This window comes from Eschrichtius robustus, chromosome 6, assembly GCF_028021215.1.
Source record: "Eschrichtius robustus isolate mEscRob2 chromosome 6, mEscRob2.pri, whole genome shotgun sequence".
Classification (NCBI taxonomy): Eukaryota; Metazoa; Chordata; class Mammalia; order Artiodactyla; family Eschrichtiidae; genus Eschrichtius; species Eschrichtius robustus.
Window position 1 is genome coordinate 38,923,813 of NC_090829.1, and position 20,542 is coordinate 38,944,354.

At 36.9% G+C, this 20,542-nt stretch overlaps 2 protein-coding genes across 2 annotated transcripts in view; one reads left to right on the top strand and one right to left on the bottom strand.

Annotated features, from left to right (window-relative positions):
• GFM1 (G elongation factor mitochondrial 1) overlaps positions 1–20,542 on the top strand; it is a 45,658-nt gene that overhangs the window by 23,322 nt on the left and 1,794 nt on the right. Inside the window, exons 12-16 of the mRNA XM_068546169.1 lie at positions 1,570–1,707; positions 2,599–2,681; positions 13,087–13,249; positions 14,850–14,994; positions 19,646–19,806. Of these exons, the coding sequence (XP_068402270.1) occupies positions 1,570–1,707; positions 2,599–2,681; positions 13,087–13,249; positions 14,850–14,994; positions 19,646–19,806 (690 nt within the window). The remainder of the gene's footprint in view (positions 1–1,569; positions 1,708–2,598; positions 2,682–13,086; positions 13,250–14,849; positions 14,995–19,645; positions 19,807–20,542) is intronic.
• Positions 2,719–8,752, bottom strand: LXN (latexin). Its single transcript, XM_068546171.1, has 6 exons — positions 8,465–8,752; positions 7,068–7,130; positions 5,783–5,960; positions 5,328–5,464; positions 3,320–3,382; positions 2,719–3,050 (listed from the first exon to the last, which is right to left on the bottom strand). The coding sequence occupies exons 1-6, from the start codon at positions 8,591–8,593 to the stop codon at positions 2,952–2,954; spliced, it is 669 nt and encodes a 222-aa protein (XP_068402272.1). The 5' UTR covers positions 8,594–8,752; the 3' UTR covers positions 2,719–2,951.

Consider the following 20,542-nt stretch of genomic DNA (forward strand, 5'->3'; position numbering starts at 1 on the left):
TCCTTGTTGTAGGACTGGGGTCCTCATTTCCTTGCTGTCACCTGAGGGCTGTTTGTAGCTTCTAGAGGCTGCTCATAGCCCCCTTCCTCCTGTCTTCAATGCCAGCAACAGCAAAATGAGCCCCTCTCATGTTTCAAATATCTCCTGTCTCTTCTTTCCCTCTTCCCATCTCTCCACTACCCTTCTTCATTCAGCTTCCTTTTTTTTTTTTTTTTTTTTTTATTCAACTCCTTTATTCAGCAAGTATTTATGAAGCATCTACTACAAAGCAGACGCTCTTCTAGGTGCTGGGGACATAACAGCATCCCTGTCCTCAAAGAGCTCACGTTCTAGCGAGGGCAGCAAACAGTAAACTGAGAAGGTGTGATTTATTACATGGGGATGATGTCTCGGAGACCACTGCAGGGCAGGGGAGGTGGGAGAGGAAAGGGGCAGTTCTAAATGCAGGCTCAGCTTCCATTTTTATTTTATTTTATTTTATTAAAAAATTTTTTTTTTTTGCTGCATTGGGTCTTTGCTGCTGTGCATGTGCAGCGAGCGGGGGCTACTCTTCATTGCGGTGCACAGGCTTCTCATTGCAGTGGCTTCTCTTTGCGGAGCACAGGCTCTAGGCATGCAGGCTTCCGTAGTTGCAGCACGCAGGCTCAGTAGTTGCAGCACAGGGGCCCTAGAGCACATGGGCTTCAGTAGTTGCGGCTTGTGGGCTCAGTAGTTGTGGCTCGTGGGCTCTAGAGCGCAAGCTCAGTAGTTGTGGCGCACAGGCTTAGTTGCTCTGCGGCATGTGGGATCTTCCCAGACCAGGGATTGAACCCGTTTCCCCTGCATTGGCAGGCGGATTCTTAACCACTGCACCATCAGGGAAGTCCCTCAGCTTCCATTTTTAAAGGCCCATGCAATTAAATTGGGCCCGTCCAGATTATTCATGATAATCTCCCCATCTCAAAGTCTGTAACCTTACTCACATCTGCAGAGTCCCCTTTACCATGTAAGGTAACAGTCACAGGTTTGGGGGGATTAGGGCATGTCCTTAGAAGACCATTATTCTGCTTACCACATAAGGAAGTTACATCTAAGGAGAATAAAGGTGCATCAAACCACATCCAAGCAGATTGTTTTGAAAGGGAGAGGTCTCAATGTGCATTTGCCTAGTGTTGGTCTTAACTGCCCTCTTGAATCTACAGTAGAAACTTGGTAACGATGCTGATTCCTTTGATTATGTATAGGATTTCTAAAATATAACACAGTAACACAGATTCTACTTTCTGCTTTATGGGCAGTTTTCCACAAATGGACAGTTTTTGTCAATATAATAGGAAAGGGCATAGAGTTAAGTCTTGGACTCCTGTATCTTGGTGTGAAAAGAAAATTCTATCAGTTAGCTATTCCCTGCTGTCTTGGTTGTGTGGTATTCAAGCTCTCATATTAAAAGGATATAGCCTAGAAACTAGATGGTAGATCATTTTTATTTTTTAACTGTTCATGTATTTGATTTCATTCATTAAAGTTTTTTCAACAATTTCATTGCTTATCATGCTTAGTAAAATGTGTAATGATTTTCTTTTTTTAAAGAATGATCTGGAAAAATTTTCAAAAGGTATTGGCAGGTTTACAAGAGAAGATCCCACATTTAAAGTCCACTTTGACACTGAGAGCAAAGAGACAATTGTATCTGGAATGGGAGAATTACACCTGGAAATCTATGCTCAGGTAATGAATAACAAGGAAGTTAAATTCACTTTATTTATGTCTATGTTTTGTTAAAAGTCGATAATTCTCAATCTAATGGTTATAAACTAATAGTGGTTCTTCAAGCTTCCCTCTGGTTTTTGTATCTAGATGTGGTATACTGCTTCTTCCAGTGTGTGCTACTAATTAATTACTTTTGGTTTCTAAATCTTTTTATTCGTAAAACATTGCAGACTTCTAGAATCAAGGCTCAGGGGATTTGCAGTAAGACCATTCATCCATCTCTAGGTTATGGTTCCTTGGGTTGAGTGTATCCTGGTCTCAGCCTTAGGAAGACAACCTCAGGGAGAAACCTGCTGAGAAAGTCGGCCCACCAGTACCCACTCTTCAGGCCATTTCTTGCCTGTTTTCTTCTCAAGTCAGTACTTGAAGATCATTATAATGGAGATAAACAAGTGGGTAGATGGGGCCCCTGCTTACCTAGGAAAGGTCTTGTGTGTATATGAACGAAAACAAAATATATATGACTTATGATTAAAAATTCTGGTTGTGATTATATCTTTGAAGTTGAGATAGTAGAAAATTATGACAACAGATTCATATACTATTCCAGTGAATATGTAATAAAATGGAGCAAAGATAAAGTTTTATTGGATAGATTAATTGGAGGTAAGTATAAATTAATCAATCTAAATTAGAATTCATTTATATAAAATCTGTAAAAGCAGTTTGTATTGTTTAATATCATGTATTTATCCTCATAAGGTACTTAAGTGATTTAAGATTTATCATTTGCATATCATATTTAAATGAATGCTTCTAAGGTAGTTGAGATTCTTGGGACTTTTCTTCCTTTAGTTCATTATTTTTTTAATTTAAATATATCAAAAAGATCTCTCCTGCTCTTTTTAGAGGATGGAAAGAGAATATGGCTGTCCTTGTACCACAGGAAAGCCAAAAGTTGCTTTCAGAGAAACCATTACGGCCCCTGTCCCGTAAGTATGCAAAACGATTAAACATAAACTATGAGGCTGGAATTTAAAGCTTTTTATTAGGGGATATACATAGCACTGTTACTGTTGATAAGACACTTTTACATTGTGATGCTGTTTACTATGGAAGCTATATAGTTCTGTAGTTCAGGCCATTTATACAAAGGGACACTTATGAGATTTGTCTGACCCTTTAAGCTAGATATCAATGAAGACTGGTATACACATCATTAATAAGCATGTTTATACTTCATCGAATGTTACAGTCTTCATTTATTCCAATTGTGCTTCCTTTGGTAGACGGCTGTTATGTTTTACTTTAGTACCATATTGTGGATGCCAGAGAACTTGCATTTGCCAAGGAATAATCTCCTGCAAGTAAAGGAAACTGATGCTATGATAAAATTCAGAAAACATTTAAGAAAACAGAGTTGGGTTTATATTTTGTTAGAAACAAAACAGTCCTCATAAAGAAAGCACAAAACAAGTTAAATTGCTGCAAGTGTAATATATTTCAACCTGGTGCCTATTTGAATTTATATGAATTCTGATTTAGAGTCAAAATTAATAAGGCATACTGTGGCTACAAAATGAGCCTCAATTTTCAAAGTAGCATCAAATAAAGGAAGATGATACTCTACCTGAGATGCAATGTCATGAAGTAGAATGGTGTAGTCTAACTCAATGAAGTCATCATTTCTTTGCTATAATAAAAAATAAAAACCTGCGTTTAAAACTTGATATCATTGGCAAAAATGATAATTTTAAGAATCAGCTTTCATTAGTAGATGACAGTAATACTTCCACTTAAGTAAAATTAAAAATTGAATGTCATAATTTATTTAGCCTGGCAGAAAAACTATTCTCTTATAAATAAGATTTCTTTCAAACTACATTTTAAAATCATGATTTTTAAAAAATTTGTTACTCTAAAAATCATTTACCCCTTCTGTTTTTAGTTTCTGAGTTGTGGTAGCTACTTAAGAACATTACAGTCTATAATTTGTCATTTAAGATTCCTTAATGTTTCCATTATTCAGAAAAGCATCGTTTAAGGGATAAACTACTGAAATGAGAGTTTACACTAAAGGAAACCAATTTTATAATAGGAATTCTCTTTTAAAAAACTGAAAATAATAAAATGTAATGTTTGATTTTGTAACTAAAGCTTTGATCTATGCTGCTTATTGCTTTGGACATATAAAGTATACTATCAGCTGCACAGAAATATTGCGTCTACAGAGTTTCAAACCATGGTCATCAGAAATTTGCCGTACTCACTCAAGGCTCTTTAAAGCTTATAACTGATGTATTGAAACAAGCCCTAGACTCCAAGAGGCAGCACAAACTCCTGTGGCTCCTTTGGTTGACAGTAATTATAAATATGGCCCCAGGATCAAATAAAACTATGCTCTTCTCTCCTTAATAGTATCTTGAAGCAATCCCTTCTTTGACTATATCAACAAAGAATGTCCTTTAAGGATAAGGTAAAAATCAGGAAGGTTTCTTACGTGTTGGATCATAATAGGTAAAGATATATAATATATACACGCTGAAGCAGTGGTTAAACTCTTCTGTTGGGATTGTCATTAATGCTTTAAAACTGCAATTTAGTGAAGGGTTACAGGAAATTTCTTTCATAAAGCAGTAACACTGCATATTTTGCTATAAAAACATGGCTTGAAAATCATGATTGTGATTGTATATCCTCTGTAACGTGGACCCAGCTACTCAATTATCTGAGCCTCAATGCCCCTATAGGAGTGTTGTAACCAAGGTTGCTATCTACAAAAATGCATTAGAAAAAGGCTCTCTTAAAGTGTTATAAATAGTGATGCTAGGTATTTGGCATTACACTCTGAGTACCGTAATTGGCATCCTGTCCTCCAGTGTCCAAAGGTATCTAATAAGTGGCTGCAAAAGCTTGTGGAGTAAAGGTGCTCCAGCTGCCTTGCAGTTTGTTATCAACAAACTGAAACAAGCCAATGGAAAGTGCTTTTCTCTTACAGAGTATTTTTCTTGTATTCCATTAAATACTACTAGTTGACATATTTTGTTTTTCTTTTAAACCTCTTAATAAAGCTAAACTCAAATAATTTATTTTAATCTCTTTAAGGTCTAGAAAGAGGCAGTTTGGAATAGTCATATCAGACTTAAAATACAAGGCTAGCAACAAGTAAGATATGAGGTTGTCAATTATGACTAAATGGGTTATAAAAGATAATTATATACAGCAAGCTTCACAAAGACTGAGTGCTAATATTTTTGTTCCAGCTGATCCTGGGGGAAAAAATGCCAGCCATATCTTTAGCTCTGACACTACCATTTCACTAGAGGAAAAAAGCAGAGGTGGTTTCAGTATCACATGATTATAGTAATTTGAACACAAAACTTAGGTTGCGAAAGGAAATAATCTGTATTAAGCTGCACACAAAAACCACTGCCAAATTATTTATAATTCAAGGCTTCACTCTCTTGAAACTGCAGCTTCACCTTCTCTGGCCTTGATAACTGACTTCTCCTTCAAATACTGACTTCACTATCTTAAATACAAAATGACTAAAGGGGCACTATTTATCCAATCATGAATTATAACACCTTCAGTAAATATTAAATCTATTAATAGTGTATTTTATAGAAATTACTTACCACTTGCTTGACAGTTTGAATTTTTGCCATTTTATACCATGTATTTTCAGTAGAATTTTGCCATATTATATAACCACAGGCAACCCAGGCTAAATGTTGAACTGGCTTCATTTCCAGAGGTACATTTCCAAAACTGTCTGGTGAGGGAAACATTTATATGATAAATGGAATTATTTTATATATACAGTATTAACCTTTAAAAAAAAATCTAAATTCTAAGTCATGTCTTAGTTTTCTTCAAATGTGTACAGAAAGTAATTAATTTAATTAAGCCATAGATTGATCGATAAGGTTCCAAGCCTTTTTTTGTTGTTGAATTAGATTAGTAATAAATATTTTTGCAAAAGTCAGTATATTGCCAGCATAATGTTAACATCTAACAATTTTGAGCATAGGTAATTGATATTGATCTTAAAGTCGAAAAAAATATTTTTCCGTGCCATATATTTACATACCTGGAATATTTTGTGCTTCTAGTGGTTCCTTCATAGACTTGAGTCTATGATAAAATGTGGTATCTTCCTCATCTGGGTTCTTTCCAATTTCTCCTTCAAATGTGAAGTTGACTTCTGGTGCAGTATCTTGTCCCATTGGAGGGTACAGTACTTCAGCTGTGCAATTCACTGTAACTTGCTGTTTGAAACATTTTGTGAAAGATCTTTACATGTAGATGGCCATCCATTACTAATTATTGTTCTTTGAGATATAACATTTAAAGCATTGCCCCCCTAATGATGTTGTTTCAGACTTGACTTGAGTGTACCTATTCCAGAGGTATCTAATTGGTGGTGGCCCAATAATTTTCTTAGAGGTATCTAAAATAGGTAACTTATTTTATAACATATAAGGTCTCATAATCTTGTAAATTCATTTTAAAACTATGTATTTCAGTATTAATGGGAAGTCCATTTGTAAGGCAGATTTTAGTCTTTATATACCAACTCTAGACTCTGGTTACTTTTTTAAGGCTGTCCATTACTCTTACTCTCTCCTCCTGAAATAACAGAAATTTTCTCAAACTCAGATTCTGCAATCTATATCCAAATATAAAATGAGAAGATTGTAGCGTTGGTTCTGCTTTGTAAAGATGACTGTCAAGCAGCTCAAATGCCTTTTAATGAATCTCCTTATGTTAGCCTGTATCTCTTCTTAATTATGCTTAACAAAAGGGCAAGCTTTTTTAAATTTCAAGGTGGTTATGGTACAAGCGGCAGTTCCTTCCTTTTAAGTTTGTCTCATTAATAATTTGACAGGTGTATAATTTTTAAAAATTTCCCTGCCCCATTACTGAAAGATTCTTATCTGAACAGAGTGGTACCAGTTGGCCATTCTATTGCTCATAAATATCTAAAAGCACTTGCTTTCTTTAAATAAAAGAAATGAAAAACAGAATGAAACAGACATAAAAAAGTGATGATGATTGTAGAGTTAATTATTACACTTGTTCATATTAGGCATAAATTCATACTGGCCTATGAGTACATAACATTTTTAAAGGAAATTTATTTGAACTGAAGTATATAGAGTCTCTTTTCTAAATAGCGTGATAGAAATACTAAGTGTATCTCAGAATACACAAAAAGTAAAAACTGACCTTTGTATGGTGATCATTTTTTTTGAGGCAGGGATTTTACAACAACTTTTTTAAAAACCAAATTAATCCTATGATTTGATCAGCAGAGGTGATATGGAATATTAGGAATCAAATTTTATTTCATAATAAAATGACATTTCACTTACTTTTTGGATAATTTCTTCCACAGAAAATTTAAGGCGATACTTACGTCCTCTTCCCGGAATATCCTAAAATTAAGAAAATGTGGTGTCATTATAACAATAACTCAATCCTTTACATCGTTAGAAGAATCCATTCTCATTTGGTTGGGCGTGGTGCTGACTGTTGGGGGTAAATGATTAAGGCCTTACACCTTGACCAAGGCATGTCACCATGTTTGTGACATCTAATTTAGCAGGTCCTCTAGCAGGGTTATTTTGGATGAGAACAAGAGGGTGAGATAAAAGCATATATAAATAAAATCGGTTATAATTCACTTTCAATCATCAGAGTACTCTAACCTCTGGATCTGTGATCCTAAATTCCACATGAGAAATTTTGAAAATTTTAATTCTAAAGGTGACAAATAGGATGCACCATTGAAAAGCTTTTTCATAAAGCCTTATGTACCCTGCAAATAGTGTTCAATGAAGATGAATTCCATTTTGAGGCAGCTTACTGCGAAGTGGTTAGAGAATGTTAAGTACTGCTTTTACTTGTATGTTAGTGGACCTGCAAAATGATACGTTAACAAATTTTATAACAGTAAGACAGACGTTTAGGTATTTCACTTTTGAATCAAGATGTAATTGAGAATTTATACCTAATTATGTTATCTGGTGTGGTTTTGAAATAACATTTACTCCCTGTCAGCTCTTGAAGACTGTTAGCAGTTAAACTTCTGTCAGATAAATAAGGGACAGTCGCAAATCTATAGATTTTAGTAAAATGGAAACAAGCTTAGTGGTTGCTGAGGTCTTGAGCGTTTAATTTAACCCTTTAGCCAGAGGGGGCCCATCATTCACAGCGGTCAGTGGCAGTAGTGTTTGGATGGTTGAAGTGAAGCTTCAGGCCACAATATTTTTACTCTGCTTTGTCAGTTTCTGTTGCTTTTTGTTTAACCCTTCATTTTGGTCAAAGAGTCTAATAAAGGATTGATCTTAAAATTCAGGCAGTGAAGAATCTTTTGCAAGACGGGAGCTTTTGTTGGCCCAGATTGGAGTAGTATATGCTAAACATAGCGCCAGTTTTAAGATCCTTTTGAAAATGGTTCCTGTAGGTTTCACTTGGGGAAAGGGGAGAAGCCGCCCCAATTGAGAACATTTACCGATTTCCTTATAGCAGGGCTCATAAAAACTACCAGTGTCTCTGCCTTCCCGTAAAAACAACAAACATTCCCGGGGCTGTCCCCAGAGACTGGAGTGTAGCCCAACCCCAGAAAAGCCAACTCCTCTAGAGAGACAGCCAGCCTTGAGGCCCAAAACGGGCATGGGGTGTGGGGGGTCAGAAGCAGGTGGAGCTGAGACCCTCGGCGGTGGGGGGAACGCTAGCAGGTGCCGCCACCACCCTCTGCCCGACTCACCTGCAGGCTGGCTTGTTTGACTGTCTGCACCAGAAACACCTTGTGGGGGCTGCCCTGCTGGTAGTTGATGCAGCTCTCTACCACCGAGGCCGCCCTGGAGGCCGGGTAGTGGGTCGGAGGGATTGCCATTCTTGGTGAGCAGCGGCTGGGCTTGCGTGGGGCTGCTCGAGCTTCACAGGAAGGGAAGGGCACCCCCGTCCTGCCTGCTGCCGAGTCCCCCAGGCGGAAAAGTCAGCCCTCCTTCTTCGGGCTGGGCGGGGCCTGGGGCGGGGCCGCCAGCTCCTTCCCTCGCTGTCTCCCTCCTTCCCTCCTTCCCTCCTCCCGATTCTGCAAGCCGCTGCCTGGGAGCTGGCTCCTAAGGAGGCTGCTCCTGGAGCCCCGCCCTGCCGCCTACTGTTACTCTCTGGTCCCTGTTTGGAGAGAGCCCCCTCCTCCTTTAAGGGGGGGTGAGGAGTGAGTCGTTGGGCTGGGTCGTTAGGGACTACATCCTTCCTTTTATTAACCTTTACAGAAGGTTGGGGAGGGGCTTTCGGGCCTTCGCCTTAGTGGAGAGTCTCTGGGGCTTCAAGTTTCCTCTTCTTGGAAGGAGGCTGGTTGCTTTACTTGCAGACTGGAGCGCAACTTCCTTATACACCACCCACAGTGTCCGGCACGAGCGCAACTTCCTTATACACCACCCGCAGTGTCCGGCACGGGGCAAAGTACAAAGGAGCGCCAGGTAGTGAGTCATTGTGATTCCTTCTTTTCTCTTCCCTGTCCAGGAACAGGCTTGCTCATACCCAGCTTTCTGTGGTGGTGTATCAGTTCTGCCCAAATCAGGGTACGAGAGACTGCAAACGATAGCATTAATTTGGAGGATTATGTAATTTAGGTCAGGAGAATTTTAAAAGGTACTTGCACTCCTCTCTCCCTTTACTGATCTTCGAAAGATGAGGTTTTGATATCACACCATGCTTCCAACTTTCTGAATCACTTTGAAAATTTTACTTTGAGGATTAAAACTTACTTAAAAACTGAATTTATACAAAGCACTACATTGAAGTAGCTTCTAACAAAAGCAGTTTTTAAAGCTCCTTAAGCAAGCACAGACTTTTAGTAGGCAGTGCATTTTTACTCTCCAGATCTCTTAATTACCTCCTGTGAGCTTTAAAGGAACTGTAGTCTAGGCTGTTCTTTGGATTTGCTGTAGATCTAGCAGCTAAGATTTCTTTTCATCAAATGTATAGCCAAACTGACACTGTAGCTGGTTGGCTTAGAAATAAAGACTCTTTGCTATTTTTCCCAAAACGGATTTTGAAGGTTCCTTGGGTAGACACATATATTGTGTTGCTTTTTTTAAAAAAGTTAACAAAAATGTATTTGTAATGTGTTGTTTTCCTCAAATACCCTTTTTATTTGTAAATAAAGTCTTTGGAGTAAGTAGATTTTTAAAGAACAGTAAGTAGTAAGGCATTCCCATTCTTTCTAATTATGTTAGCCAACAACCATCAAGTAACTAGAGGATGAAAGGGTTAGTTTCTCCTCAAGGCTTTTTGTAAAAAATTGAAGCTTGTTTTTCTGTTTTTGGGCGGTGTGTGGGGGGGGGTGTGAGTCATTCATCTATCAGCCAACCTCTTAGGTTGTCACTGTATTTGTGTGTTAGTTGTATGAATTATGTGCTCCTTTGATAGTGTCCAAGAAGGAGTGGCGGAATACATTCTAATTACCCAGAAAGAGCTTTTTTGCTGATAATGAAATTTTAAAGTTTTCACAAGTAGCTAGTTAACATCTGTTTTATTACCAGTTAGAGTTGTGAGGAGTACAATATGTGAGCTTCCTAGATGAAATCACCCTTTTGAAGCTTTACGAATACAGTTAACATCTCTGTAGATCAAGGCTAGTAACAGAGGTTGTGACGTATCAGGCATTTATTTACTAAAAGTACACATACCAGTTTAAGTTCTTTTAAAAATATAATTATTATATTAAAATTTTTAAACTGCTTATTTAGATGTTAAATAAATAAACTGCATTGAGAGAATCTTATTCCTATACTTGAGTCCTTGAAATCTTACTTACTTACTAAAATTTCATTAGTGGTAAGTCAAGAGATCATTATCCGCAAACTTGAATAATGTATGAGTTACCTTGAAAGTAGCAAAATTATTATGGGTCTCTGGGATCGGGCAAATTAAATTATTATTTTAAATAATTGTATGGACATAAAACTTAAAACGCCTATGGCTTGCAACTTTGATAAGACTATGAAGTCAAAATAAATCTACAAAATAGAGATATGCAATAAAACCAACACAATTCTAATTAACAGTAATTTTAATGTGAGAGATGATGATGTTTTGTCAAAATGAAATTGTCTTTTATAAAATTCCAGTGGTCTGACCACAGGAGCATGGATTCTTTTGCCTTTCAGCACATCTATTCAGTGCCTACCAAGTGATGTCTTAGTTCTTCCACTTCTCTATTTAAGCTACAGTAAAATCTCTCTTTGTGCAGTGTCTTCTAACAGCTTTTGAAGTGAATGCATCGTGTGCAGATTAAATCAGTTTATGTTCTTATTAGCCTTTTAGAAACATGTTTGATTAAGAGTGTTGGTCTTGGTACAAATCCTGGCTCTGCCACTTAAGAGCTGTATCACGTTTGGCAAGTTACTTAGCTTTTCTGACCCTCAGGTTTCTCACCTGTAAAATAATAATAAAAAATAGTGCCTACTTCATGGGTCTGTGGTGAAGAGCAAGTAAGACTGTTCATAAAAAGTGTTTAGCACAAGCCTGGCACATGAGTGTCCTGTTATTTGGCATCCACTTGATTATAAACGCAACCATGGTCCCTGAAACCGCAGGGATTGCTTGTCTGTGAGCTGGCCCTCCAGGGCACTGCTGTCCAGTAGCAGTTTGTGCAGCGATGGAAATGTTTGGCTCTGCTGTCCCGGACAGTAGCCACTCTCCACACCTGCCTGTTGACCACTTGTAATGTGACTAGTGCAGCTGAGGAACTGAATTTTAAATTTTATTTAATTTCAATGTAAATATCCATGATTAGTGATTACCATATAGACAGCACAGATCTAGAGTATGTTGTATGTCATATTATTGTCAAATTGAAAACAAAATTTAAAATGTCTCAGAGAACTTGAGCATACTAGAGAATATGTCAATGGACCACAGTTTTGGAATCCCTTCAGTAATTCTGTGGTGATTTGGCAGTTGTTTCTCTTCTCCTTTTCCTGCTCTTGGTGGTTCTGATGGCTGTTTGTTTCTCTCCTGGGAAAATCAACCAGTCAGCATTGTTTCCCAGCCTATCCTGAAGCTCTTGGCTGCTGGAAGATTATTTAAAGGCAGTGCATCAGGCACATTCACGCTTAGGCTCTCTATGGAAACTGCTTATTCCAAGCTGACATCTACTGAAATTTGCTGTTTACTTCTTCCAAACCATTCACAGATCTGTACGCAGGAACACACACTCATTAATGTCCATTTACCTGCAGTTATCTGCAGACACCTTTGAAAGCAGCCAGCTTCTTCCATCTTATGGCCTTGAGGAAGGTTTCAGTTGACAGGAAAAACGCCTTCCAAGCAGTAGATACTCATGAAATGTTTTTTTGGTTTTTTTTTTTTTTTAAATTTATTTTTATATTTATTTTTAGCTGTGTTGGGTCTTTGTTTCTGTGCGAGGGCTTTCTCTAGTTGCGGCAAGCGGGGGCCACTCTTCATCGCGGTGCGCAGGCCTCTCACTGTCCCGGCCTCTCTTGTTGCAGAGCACAGGCTCCAGATGCGCAGGCTCAGTAGTTGTGGCTCACAGGCCCAGTTGCTCCGCGGCATGTGGGATCTTCCCAGACCAGGGCTCGAACCCGTGACCCCTGCATTGGCAGGCAGATTCTCAACCACTGCGCCACCAGGGAAGCCCTCATGAAATGTTTTTTCAATGATATCGTAGCCTGTGTTTACATATATTTAGTATGCATGTAAGATGTTTATTTCATCCTATTTATGTTGTCATTAGTAGTTTCAAGTAAACACTGACCTGTGTGTCTATTTGAATGACTTAACTTATGTTAATCATGATCATTTTGCCATTAACCATTTTCAGGTGTTAGTTATTCCGCCTGAAACTCCCTTCTCTCGTATTTTCTCAGTCCATAGTGTACAAGTTGTAAAATCAAATAGCAACTATCTGAATGAATTAACTGCATAGCTCCTATTTTCAGGTAATTGTCCTCATAGAGATTTAAGGAGAGAACACTGTCCCAGGGAAGGGAGGCATTCCAAAAGAAATGGGTAAGCTCTTTGGAATGTAGGTTACTATTAATAGAATAAGAACCTTAGACGGACTTTTTATTTTAATTTGTTGACTTTTACTTTCTACTTGTGAAATTCAGAATTAGCAGAATTAAAACCATGGATTACTTTGGTGGTGTGCCCCACCCTCACCTCCAAGTAAAAACAGAAGGGACAGGATTACTTTTTAAATAAATTCTATAATAATTTTATAGCAAGGCCATGGTATTTGAAGGAAAAAGTAAAAATGATGAGAGATGGTTTTTCATTTAAATTAGTAGGAGTTATTTCATTTTGGTGATTATATAATGCTATGTTGATTTTTTCTTCTTCCTAAATTACTTTCAGGTTTGAGTTTACACATAAAAAACAATCAGGTGGTGCAGGCCAGTTTGGAAAAGTGATAGGTGTACTGGAGCCTCTGGACCCAGAGAACTACACTAAGTTGGAGTTTTCAGATGAAACATTTGGGTCAAATGTTCCAAAGCAATTTGTGCCTGCCGTAGAAAAGGTAAAAACAAAAAAAAAAAACTTTATTGCATTTAAAAAAAAATCAAAAACAGTCTATTAGGTGTCAAATCACATTGCTATCACGTCTTCTGTGGTTCATTTTCATTACAGTTCTGCTTCTTTTTCTCATTAAGCTTTCCATCTGATTAGAATCTTTAAGTTCAAGAGCTATAAATATATGCTGTGATGATGAGGGGAAGTCATTCTGTTTCTTAATCATAGTTATTGTATTTCTCTTGATAAATTTAAACTACTTCATTGATTATAATCAGCACTTGAAATTTGCAGTAGGCATTAGGGGTTTATGAAAGTTTTAGGTGTACTGATGTAGTAGAATGGACATTCATTAAGATTCCCAACACCTGGGTGCTGTCCTAATCTCTGCTAGAGATTAACATGCCCTTGGGTAAATCAGAGCCACTTTCTTTTGTAAACTGAGCATATAGTACTTAATTCCGAACCCCTCACAAACTCAAGGATCAGATAAGACTCTGATATTTCTTTGGGAATTGTGATTTGCACATATAATGGGGTTACTAGTGATTTGTTGGCTTTCTAGGTCAACTGGCTTTAAGACTGTTGTAAACCTTTAGCAACTGTCTATTCTTGTAGATTGAGATTTTTAGGTTTTTTTAACCTTTTAACTTAGAAATCTTTATTAACAGATCATAATTTTGGCTTCAGCATTAATTTTGGTAGCATTTTTTGTGATTAGTGTGTTTCATTCATTATACTTTATTTCAAGACAATATTTTGTCATTCACACACTTTTAAATTATCTTTTATTCTCCAGGATTAATGTAAGTGAAGGAAAGCTCAGATATTTTTCAGCATTTAGAGTTTACAGTTTTGAATGCCAGAAATATATTGTACTACATGTGCAGCTGTGTGATTGTCTTGCCATGAAAAACTATCTTGAATTGTAGGAGCTCTACGAGTATTTAAGTGACTGAATGAAAAAAAAAATTGCACACTTATCAAATTTTACTCTTTAAATATGTATAGTTTATTGTATATCAGTTATACCTCAATAAAGCTGCTTTTTTAAAAAAAGAATTGCTTTGGAAAAATGAAATTAGCTTTTAATTTTAGTTCTTACTGACATTGTAGAACACTAAAGCTGTTAGTGATCTGCCAATGAGGCAGAGCAGTGATAGGTATATAGTAGGAGCTTAAGACACAGCTGTTGATTAGATGTCAGTTTTGATTGACGTTTTATTTTAGAGAATTTCTTAGATTTGCCTTTCCTCTCTTTCCTCCTTGTAAAATTGAGATCATGCTGTCTCTGTAATGCATCATGAGCGTTTAGTAATTCTTGAAGATGAGGTTATGAGAAAGCGATTGTAGCACTCTCAGCATCACTTTCAAACCAGCTCTCACCTTTAAGTGATAAGAGTTTTCCAAGGGATTGCTCATCTAGATTCCACAATAATAATACTTAAATAGGCTGTTCAACTTAAAAAAAAATTTTTTTTTCAACAATGAAATATAGCATACATAAAAATGTTACACTTCTGAATACTAAAACGTTTGGGGGTTTTTCATAATGCTTCTGTGAGTAAAACCCACTCACTCCAGAAGTTGTGTTCATTCATTAACAGGGGTTTTTGGATGCCTGCGAGAAGGGCCCTCTGTCTGGTCACAAGCTCTCTGGGCTCCGGTTTGTCCTGCAAGATGGAGCGTATCACATGGTGGATTCCAATGAAATCTCTTTCATCCGCGCAGGAGAAGGTGCTCTTAAACAAGGTACGCTGTGTCTGGCAGTTGCCGCATCAGTGCATCTATTTCCCTGGTGGACCATCAGAGCCGCAGAAGGCAGCACTGTGTTGGTTAGGTCTTCTTCCCATCCCCCCCACCCCACCAGAGCAGTAAGCAGCACACCAGGGAACATGATAGGCTCTGGGCAAGTGTTCATAGAATCAAAGTGAGGATAGATTACTGTGTTTTCTTTCTTACAAAATTAAAATTCTACTTTGTTCTCCTAAATTATCTGGTATTTTTTTGTAAGTTTAAATTCATAGATAATCTGTAAGTTCTACTTTTAATAGAGAAGACAGAAGTGCTCAGAATTATAAGAATTATTTTAAAGAAACATTAATTATAGTCATCCTGTTTTTAGTGATTTATTCAGATGTCAGAAAAATCTATAAATTTGTAAACAACTTTTTCATGTATGACATTGTAGGCTTTTAGGCATTTGAAAGAATTCAGTAAACCTTATTCTCAGTGCAGACTTCTTGTTAAACTGCTAAAATTGTCAACCTTTCTCACATAGAATAATATGTCTATTAAAACCCTGATGAAACAGAACCCTAAGCAATTGCAGATATATCTGATTCATTGCTTTTAAGAGAGAAAAGCAAATGACGGCACAGCAGTTTGACGTTGGGGGCTTTTACATTGTAACTGGGAGCCAGAAAATTCATTCTCTTTGTCATCTCTTCCATATCCGTTATATGGTAATTCATTAGTTATGTCCATAAGTGGATTTTTGCAGAGAATTACATTATGATTCACAAAACATTTCAGAGATATTTTTGTCAAAGAGGGTCGAAATAGCAGAAAATTAATCCTAACACATCATTTCCAGGCATTCGGAAAATCAGGATTTTATTGTATGAATTTTGGACTTTGTTGTTTTTGGTCTGTTTGCATCTGTGACCAGGTGTGGGGCAATGGCTGGAGAAGGTTGCTTATTCCCTGACCAGGTTGCTAATTCCTTATTTTAGTTAAACTAATGGGAGCCATTAGTAATTTGTTGTTTCGTTTCTCAGTTGTGAAAGGGTGAGAGAATCCTCCATTTTCTTTATGCCAGCTAGCTGTCTATTAAAAATGCATTTGAAATTTATGATCTAGAAACCTTGTCACAGTCTGTCAGTTGTAATAGGAAAAAGGGAAATAAAGTCACAAAAAAAATAAGACTTTATTAAGCATGATTCAGATTGTATTGATAACACCTGCCTCTTGCCTTCTAGGGGTTCACCACTTTAATAAATCTTCAACTGGCAAATTGGTTGTAATCACTTCATATTCTTTTTTTCAGCTTTACTGAGGTGCAGTTGACAAAATTGTAAAATATTTAAAGTAATGATTTGATAAATGTATACATTGTGATACTTTTTTAAAGTATAGTTAAAACAAATTAGATATCACCAACTGTTCTATGCTGGTTCTTGACTGGAAATTGGTAGCTTTCCTGGATAGAGGTTGCATAAAGCAAGGTAATTGGTAAAATCAATTAACAAAGAGCCTCAACCTTTTAAATTATACCTAATGAAATATAAATAAATATAGATTATATGCCCATAACATACACATATATAGCCATGAAAAAAGTCTGTATGTCTATGCATATTAACTAAACAGGTAGATATGTACCATTCAGTTTGTAAATACTTAAGTGTACAAATACTGTTATGTGTGATGACTGCCTGGTGGGGTGCAAAGGAAAAGCACCAGATAATAATTGAATTGAGGAGTATTGGTTTTTGCCAGATAAATATGTGCAAATAAACAGGTTGCAAGCGTGAAAAATGAATTACTTTGCTGTATCATCATCTGATTCTTTTTTCTCCATGACTGAAAGATAAAAGGGTAAAAGGGTGAAAGGAAATTTTTGCTGGGCTCTTAAGAAAATCAGCTTTTCATGCATACACCTCCACTGATTATCATATGAGAGTTTTAGGGTGGAAAATGTTGATAAATGAGCTTAGTATCAGATTAGCTTATACTTTTGAGCTATTCTCTATTATCAAAATTGGAAGAAAAATAGTCCAAATTCTCACGTAGTTTTCATTAAAAAAAAATGAAAACTGGAACTATTTTCAGTCACAATGTAAACTTTGCCCCTGAGATTAATCAGTGATGTAACTAAAACTGAAACGTGAAATTGAATGTTCTTTCAGGGACTGTTTCACCCCATAGGTGTTAACCGTTGCCATCATTGTCCATGGCCAATTTTTAGACCGCTGTGCTTGGTCTCTGCAGAAACATTGAACTTGTAGCTACTCTACAAGAGAAATAAAGGCCTACCCAGAGTCACGTTAGCTCATTTTACTCAGCAGTGTCCCTTTTCTGATCTCCTGGGCTTTGAGTTTGAATGCTGGCTCTACTTCATACTTAACTCCGTGGAAATGGGCAAGTCCAGGCTGTTTGGAGATAGTAATGCCAAAGTATTAGATGAGAATGTACTTGAAAACACTTGCACACACATATTTGGGCATAATGAAGGCTAATCCCTCTTCCCTTCACATTACCTTTGACCTAGCACTGTGCAGTGCCACCCATTTGCCAGCTTTTGGTCTCAGAGTGGTCATAATAACACTTATTGATCACTTTTGTGCTGTGTATTATGCTGAGTACATGAATTATCATATCTTACCTTCAACAGTGGCCTTATAGTTGAGAAAATTGAGACTCAAGAGTAGTTAATCAAATGGCCCAAGGTTACATGTTAGTTAGTGGTGGAGCTGAGAGTTAAACCCAGACCAGAGCCTAGCCCTTGACCACCTCCTCACACAACCTCTTTAGCACCCAGCCTGGTGTTATCAACTTTGTCCCTAGGGGACTGAAATAGAAACATTACCATCTCTACGCACCACTTTGGCTTAAAAGGTCCTGTGATGGTGTGGGTATTTTCACTTGCTTTTTATTCTACTTCAGGAAAAATTGCTTGTAGGACTTGGCTGCCATGTGACTATTAAAAAATGGCAGGATGAATTTAGCTCTGGAATCTTGTCATATGGAATGGGACAGAGAAAAGCATGAATAAGGGCGAGGTGAATCAGAAGGTGGATTTAGGAAGAAAGAGGGAGTTAAAAGGAAAGGAGCAGGGTGAGGGAATATGAAACCGAGAACTGGACAGGCCGTCCTCAACAATTATGTACTATACACTATATACTTGGCCCCTTCTTTCTCTTTAGAATATGAGCGTCTTACACTCTAGCTCTTTTATATTACTGACCTATATTGAAAACACTAGATAATGTGTTACTAAATTTTAATATGTCTGTTCACATGTCTCTTTCTGGGTACCTTCTTCTGCGTTAATTACATTTATTTAGAGCCAAGGAAGCTCTGCTGTTGTGGTAACCCAAGAAGTTAACAAGAAATAGAGCTTCTTCTACAGTCTAGAATTTTTAGTCTACTGCTTTAGCTGTCTGCGTAGAATTCTGCAGGCTTAGCTAATGAAACTTAGGAGTCTGCAGAGTTCAGTTATTCCTCTTTTCAGAACAAAATTCACTAATTAGGAGTAATGAGTCAAAGTTAGGTCTGAGCTAAGATATGATTTGAATTAGAAAACATTTCAAAGAAATGCAAGTATATTAAATGGCTGTTCTTATAATTATTGCACTTAAGCTAATAGTGTCTTTAGAACAAGTGCTTTAATGAATGAATATACAAGAATAATTGCTGACTAGATTATTATAAACAAATTGATGCTTGGAAAATTATGATTATTTTAAAACAAAATATTTTCTTTGTCATCTTTTCATGTTATGCTTAAAGTCTTTATTTAAAGATAATTCATCCAGTCTGAGGCTGAAGTATTATTCCACACTATCATGATGTCCAAATTAAATATGAGTGTTTGAAGTTTTTTTATATTCTCTCCGCACTGTTACATTTTCAACCTCAGTCAGCATTTGTCACAGTAAGAAGTGTTCTTGTTATGTACTAAGTGGGATTAAAAAAATAAGGTTTTTTTATTTAAAAAAAACACACATAAAAAACACATTGGGGTTTAGCGCTTAAATGGCCTTTAGCATCTAGGCCGATGTCTTTATTTTGTAGGTGAAGAAACATGACCTGGACAGATTGTGTTTTTCCAAAAGGCATATAACTTATTAGAGGCAGAGCAGAAACTAGAAACTTGGTTTTCTAATTCTCAATTGGGTATTGAAATTGTTTAGCCTAGACATATCTCAGGCATGACTTGATTATTGTCTCCAAGTATAAATAACTGTCTGCCAGGGACCAACAAGAAAGAATTGATTTACCTTGGTCAGAGACTTAACAGATAGTGTCTTTATTCCCGAAGGATTTCAGAAAGAATTAGTAACCCTCAACTGCATAATTTAAATGGGAAGGGACTTGATCGAATGTTGTTTTAAGACCCTTTTATATTACTTCTGCAACCTAATGATTTTTAGGATAAAAATATGGTAATGGACATACTAATATTAGAATTAAGTGTTGTCTTACTGGAAGTTCCATTTAGAAGAGTGACTGCTGCTGCTACTAGAAAAATGAGTCCAGATCAAATATTTTAACCTTATCATTTATGTGTGTACCTTTAGGAGAGCACTTTCTATTTCCCTTTTGTATATGTGGATAGGAAAGAGCTCCAGTTTGTTTAAAGATTAATAAACCAATTTATATTTTTTTTAAACCCTAGCCCTGGCAAATGCCACATTATGTATTCTTGAACCTATTATGTCTGTGGAAGTTGTAGCTCCACATGAATTTCAGGGACCAGTGATTGCAGGAATTAACCGGCGCCATGGAATAATCACGGGACAAGATGGAATTGAGGACTATTTTACGCTATATGCAGATGTAAGTACTGTTAGTCACTGACAACCTTGCTTTTATTATCCACAGGAGGAAATCAGAGTTAGCTTTTGTTTTTGGAAATTGTAGAGCAAATTGGCACATTTCCATGGCTGAGTGTTGAATTTGTGGCTTATATGTATGTGGTAATTTCGGTACTTTGCTGTTAGAGCATCTCTTTAAGTGCAAAATCTAAAAATAAGATTCATTTCAGGTAGGCCTTTTGTGAGTATGTCATTTTCTTAGATGTATAATTACCTTTCTCATTATAGCTTTGTTTGCATAGCCGTTTTATTATGTTCTAATTTATTGGGATAATATTTAATTCCCTTGCCTGTCCCTTACTTAAATCTCATGGGAGAAAGGGTTTATCACGTTACCTAAGGCCTCTTAGAAGACACTCCTCTTGGCATATGGCCTATCATTGAGGAGTCCAAGGGAAAGTTGTATTCACATTTTCACAGAAGAAACACTTCTGAGTGCTTGAGCTGCAGCTGCGTGGAGTGGGGATGAGAGGGACAGCTGTTAGCGGTGTCCGCTCCGTGAAACTGAAAGATTGGGTTTCTAGTTGTGTCTGTCAAATGAAATTATTTTCAAATAGGGTTTCTACTGTGGTAAAACAAAAACAGGTTTCTCTTTGGTTTTTAATTCTTTTAAACCAGGAGTAGTTAGTAGAAACCTGAGTCTAAAGGAGTTAAATGACTAAGTCTTCTCTGCATTTTTCTCAAATATTTTTCAATAA

Coding starts and splice junctions, on each gene's coding strand:
- LXN (XM_068546171.1), bottom strand. CDS start 8,593: ATGGCAATCCCTCCGACCCACTACCCGGCCTCCAGGGCGGCCTCGGTG. Junction 7,131..8,464: donor TCAAACAAGCCAGCCTGCAG/GTGAGTCGGGCA, acceptor TCTTAATTTTAG/GATATTCCGGGAAGAGGACG. Junction 3,383..5,327: donor TTCAAACTGTCAAGCAAGTG/GTAAGTAATTTC, acceptor TTTTTATTATAG/CAAAGAAATGATGACTTCAT.